The 5695-nt window shown below is 47.3% G+C and overlaps 1 protein-coding gene across 1 annotated transcript; it reads right to left on the bottom strand.

Moving 5' to 3' along the window:
- Window positions 1-359: 359 nt before the first annotated feature.
- On the bottom strand, window positions 360-5286 carry ccr6a (chemokine (C-C motif) receptor 6a). Its single transcript, XM_050039598.1, has one exon. The coding sequence runs from the start codon at window positions 2374-2376 to the stop codon at window positions 1252-1254; it is 1125 nt and encodes a 374-aa protein (XP_049895555.1). The 5' UTR covers window positions 2377-5286; the 3' UTR covers window positions 360-1251.
- Between the last annotated feature and the right edge of the window lie 409 nt (window positions 5287-5695).

Below are 5695 nucleotides of genomic sequence, written 5' to 3'. Positions count from 1 at the left end.
GAGTTTTTGGAGTGCTCAAATAAACGGGCCTTTTTCCCGAACGCTCCTCTGGTCTCCTGCTCGTGAGGGATTCATTACAATATCGTAACCTGGTTTAGATTTCTAAATAAATATTCACCTCGTCGCTAGATAGACCTACTCCTGAAAAACTCGTGCGCAAGGCTTTTTGTCCCTACGAGGCCACCGTTTACCCGACGGGAGGGGTGAGCGAGTGAGCCCTGCAATCTAGAATTTGACCACTGATGACACTGTTTTCAACCCATTTTACACACTGGCCCTTTAAACTGAAGAAAACAAAAAAAGTTTGCTTATTTTTAAGAAGACTTTATGCATGTAACAAACAGAAACTGTACACTTCCTGTGAAAACAGAAGTTTATTTTGAAAAGACACAATGCATGTAACAAGCACAAACTGACAGACTGTCCCTGAATGTCGCACACCGACGCAGGAGGAAACCTAGAGCATCTTATGTTGACGTGTCGGCTCACTGACAGAGCAGCGCTATTTGATGAGTTGGGTTGAGAACGTGTTGCACCACACCGCCGACTCGCTGACATAGGGAGAACATGTGGGAGCACAGACGAGCTCCCCCACACCGGGTTCGAACCCTCTTGCTGTGAGGCGACAGCACTAACCACTGCACCACCGTGCCAACCTTTAGATCAATATGGAAAAAGTAAAAACAGACTTAAACACGACACAGGACTTTTTGACCTTTCGACCTTTTCAACACTGAACCAAAACCTTCATGTTTCCTGAACGTTAAACGTGAAGGTTCAGAATCTGAAGGTAACACTTAGATTGATGACCTGCTGAGATCAGGTCCTTTACAAAAAGTCAGTAGGATACAGAAATCATATTGAAGAGAGTCACACAGTGTCGACTTGAGAAACAGCTGGTAAACAAATAAATTTTTAACTCTTTAGTTTCTGGACTCTTTAAAGCAAAGCGATGTTTAGTCACAGCGTTCGTCTCTAGCTGATCACGTTTCCTTCTCAGGTTGTTTCATTTCTACAGTTTTTTAATCCTGAGGACGTAAAACTTTGCAGGATTTCACATTTACAAACAAAAGATGAGACGTCTGGTGTTTTAAATAATTTTAAAGCCGTCAGATTTCTCTCCTGATCTTCTGACTGAGCCTGAATCTTGAAACAACACATGAGAACAAACTGATTCCGGTTTGGACCTCCAGAGAACGGCAGGCCTCAGGCTCAGCTCCAGACGTCCCCGGCTGAATCTGCCGGGCGTCCTCACATGGTGAAAGATGAACCGTTTTCACTGGATCCGTCCACTGAGCGGCGGGTGGACACGTAGACCTCGGAGGTGACCCTGGAGAAGCGGCGCGGGGCGATGTACCTTTTCCCCAGACACCACAGGTCCTGGACGATCCTCCTGAAGTGGTTCCTGAACTTCACCCCCACGAAGGCGTAAAGCACCGGGTTCAGGCAGCAGTGCAGGTAGGCGATGCTCTGCGTCACCGTCTTGACCATCTGCAGGATGTCCGAGTCTTCACACGTCTGCAGCTCGAACATGATTGCAGTCTCATAGAGCAGCGTGATGTTGTAGGGCAGGTGGCAGACGATGAACACCGCCACCACGGCGAACACCACCCGCACCGCCTTGTGCCGCTGGAAGTTTTTGGCTTTCAGCAGCGTGACGATGATGGCGGTGTAGCAGAAGACCATGACGAGCAGCGGCAGGAAGAAGCCTGCGGCCAGCTGGGTGCTAGGGACGGCTACCTTGGTCTTCCAGGCCGTGGTGTTGTCCATGAACTTGAACTCGCAGACGTAAGATGGAGGCCTGGACGTCTGGTTGCTGTCCTCGCCCTCGTCCATGAAGGCGTCCTTGCTGTGTGACGGCTCGTACCAGTTGTAGAAGTAGAAGGTGGGGAAGGACAGCAGTAAGGCGGCGGCCCAAACGATGGCGCAGATGAGGCGGCTGTACGGCAGCGAGCGCAGCCTGAAGCTGCGGCGGGCCTGGACAATGGCGATGTAGCGGTCGGTGCTGATGCAGGCGAGCAGCAGCATGCCGCTGTACAGGTTCACGCTGTAGGAACCGCGCAGCAGCTTGCAGGCCACCGGCCCCATCGACCACGACGACAGCTCGTTGTAGACGATGAGAGGCAGCGACGCCACGAACAGCAGGTCTGCTATGGCCACGTTGAGCAGGTAGACGTCAGTCATGGATTTGGTCCTCTTGTAGAAGGCGTAGGTGACGATCACCAGACAGTTCCCAACAAAGCCCAGGATGCAGATGATGGAGTGGATGTACGGGCCGACCACCAGCTCCACGCTCTGGTTGTTCTGGTGAGAACAAGGTCCAACCAGGTCGTAGTCATAATCAGCGTCGTAATCTGATTGGTTGTTGTGGTTCATCTTCTTCTTCTTCTACTGTAAACAAAGACAGAACAGAGACAGAACATCAGACTGAGCACTGATGAGGTCTGAGCACAACTGAGACAAGAGGAGGGAACTAACATGAGTGAGGGGTGTTAGGGAACTAAGATGAGTGAAAACAGATGAATGGATGAGGACTGAACATGAATAAATGAGGACTAAACAGAAAACCTTGGCGACAGTGAGCTGCAGACTGACGGGACGTTTACAGAACAACTGATCCGAGGCATTATCTGATGAGTCATCTCTGCTTATGTAAAATGTATATTACAGTAAATCTGCAGCTACAGCCGGCAGCTCGTTAGCGCAGCTTACAAACTGGTCTGTACTTGTTGCGGTCAGACGGAAAGGAGCAGGTTTCTGAGGAGTGGCTGGACGACAGTCAGGACACATCCAGAAGATAAAGAAGAGTTGATTCAAAGCAGGGGCGGAGCTTAATTATCGACAACCTTTAATACGAGTTTGGTAGGTTTTATTTTCAGAGGACTCGATGATGGTGTCGCGTGTGTGAGGTGGTTTTAATTAATTTCCTGAAAAACTTGAAAGGTATTGATGTGAGGACGAGATGAGTCGGGTAAAGACAAGGGGGTGAATCTTAGATCAAATGTTCTCAGTCTTTTCTATTAAAAGTTTAAAACCTGTCACAGTCTGACTTTGAGCTGACGACAGCAGGAAACAATGAAACTAAACTATCCGTGGTCTTTGGTGGCTCATTTTCTCATGTTTTTGTGTATAAGTGACGAACAGCAACGAGAGATTGCTGCTGCTCTGGAGTCACATCAGAGCTCATTCAGCTGCAGACTGAGACCACCGAGGAGCACCCCACAACGCCACAGGAGAGCTTTACTACCTGTATAACTCCGCCCCCTTCTGTAGGGAGGTCTGTTCTACCTGTGTAACTCTGGACTGATGGAGATGTTTTACAGCTCAGTGCTGATGAGACGAAGGTTCTGGTTGGTGCTCCCGCTCATGATGTAAAGCCGCTCACTCTAACCTGATTCATTTGTTGTTTGCTGTTTCACCTGCTGAACTGGAGATGATGATGATGATAAGGATGATACACACCTTCATGTCCTCTCACACTGAACACTGTGATGACCTTTTCTCCTCTCTGAGTGTTTCTGCTCTTCATCGACTGCTGCCAGGTGACTGACTACATTAGACAGACGCTCTCATATCACCCGACACTAAAATCTCTCCCTGTTGATTTTAGGATCCAGTCCCAAATTCTCATGTTTACGTACAGAGCGTCACACGGTCAGACTCCCTCTGATGAACATTCTTCTGCTCACACTCTTCGTTCAAACACACTGCATTTGTTGTCTGTCCCTCGCTGCTGCCGTCACACTGGTGGTGATGGAGCTTTAGCTGCTACATGTTGGAGCACTCTGCTGACTTTGTGGGTTCTTTATAAGCTACAGAAAACCACCACGTCACAGCTCACTGGGTCTGAGCTCTCCATGTTTGAAACTGTTGATACGTCAGGTGAATAACGTGGTGTTAATAATGTGGAGTTAATGAGAGGCGTTGCGACACAGTTTCCAGACTTCTTCAGGACATAAATGACTGTTTGGTTCAGTCTGATGTAAAAAAGCAGCTTCAGTATTTAAATGATATGAAAGTGGCACAGACGTCAGCGTGTTTGAGCTTCACAGTTTGTTGGGGTTTGTTCCAGTTGTGGTCGGCTGAGGTGGTGCGTATTTGTTCTCAGGTATCTGAACGCTGACAGGAAGTCTGCAGAAAACAGGTCAGTTGGGTCTGAAGCGTCGGAGTGACCCACTTCATTTGTAATGTGTGGTTTGTGCTCTCCTCACGGCTTCACCTCACATCACTTCAGACGACTCAAGGTTTGTTCTCAGAGTCGCTGCTCGACACGCTGAGGAGGATTTCATGACTTCAGATCAGTGAAGGAGCGACGGAGAGGACACAGATAACTGAGAGTTAAAGAAGCAAACAAAGAAAAAGAAAAACAATAAAACCTTTGCAGAAAGGTTTAAATGTCTTTGTGTCATTAAGATAAAAGGTTTCTTTGACGTCAACAATTTTAAGGATAAAGATTTTACACGCCGAGTGTCTCTGTCCCTCTCAGACTGTGGACACGTGTCTGTGTCTCATCTCCTGTTAATTGGTATTTTTATTCACTTGTTCATTTGTTGTTACTTCTTGTTTATTTGACCTGTGATGTCATCATCTGGGTCACATGAAGGCCTCTGTTTGGTTCCTGCTACGATCCAGGTGGGGTCACACCTGTGTCGTGACACAGACCTGCAGCGATCTAAACATGTCGGCTCTGTTAATGATTCACTCACTCGTTAATACTTCCTCCTTTGATTTCTGTATTTATGGACTGTCTGAACTGATCAGTGTGTGTTTGACAGTAAGGTCAACTCTTCTCTGATCTCAGTGTATTAACATGTTAACATGAGGAGTCAGACACCACATCAGGTTTCCTCACACAGACTCAGAGACTCACCAGGACTCACTTTTTATCTGTCGAAATGTTGGAAATGTTTTTACACTGGAGAAAATATAGATTGTGTTTTCCATCACCAACAGTCACCTGAACACATGCTGACATCACCATCGATACGTTACACGTGTATGTTGTTAGTGGACATGTTGAAACTTTATGTCTGAAAAACTCTGTGATGAACGTGTGGTTTTATTTAGGCACAAACACCACCTGCTCATGGTGTTTGAGGTTAAAGTACTCAGTTTTCGTGGCACAGTCACAACTGGAAACACAAACACCAGCATGAACAATGTCTGCAGGCTCACACCCTCCAGCCTCTCCTCCACCTCCTGATGCAGTCAGCTCAGACACTGCGTCACTTCACAAACACTGAAATGACACGTATGGAACATACAAATGTACAAATGTACAAATGTACGTGAGCTCTGCAGAAACAGAGACTGAGACAGTTTCTCCTGTGAGAGAGACTGAACTGTAGGAAAGCTTCTGATGACCAGGACGGAAAATTAAACCTGTTTGAAGACAGATTTAAAACTGACACTGTATCACATTGGACGTTTGTCCCTCCACTGTGGGACATGTGAGACTCTGCATGTAGAGGACATATAGAGACAGACAGTGGGACACGTGAGACAGTGGGACATGTGAGTCTCTACATGTAGAGGACATATACAGTCAGACAGTGGGACATGTGAGACAATGGGACACGTGAGACAGTGGGACATGTGAGACTCTACATGTAGAGGACATATACAGTCAGACAGTGGGACATGTGAGACAGTGGGACACGTGACACAGTGGGACATGTGAGTCTCTGCATGTAGA

Source organism: Epinephelus moara, unplaced genomic scaffold (assembly GCF_006386435.1).
Source record: "Epinephelus moara isolate mb unplaced genomic scaffold, YSFRI_EMoa_1.0 scaffold1591, whole genome shotgun sequence".
NCBI lineage: Eukaryota > Metazoa > Chordata > Actinopteri > Perciformes > Serranidae > Epinephelus > Epinephelus moara.
The sequence above is the reverse complement of the archived record's forward strand: the minus strand, read 5'-3'. Positions and strand labels throughout refer to the sequence as shown.

Excerpts from the sequence above, each read along its gene's own strand:
- ccr6a (XM_050039598.1), bottom strand. The coding sequence starts at position 2,376 with ATGAACCACAACAACCAATCAGATTACGACGCTGATTATGACTACGAC.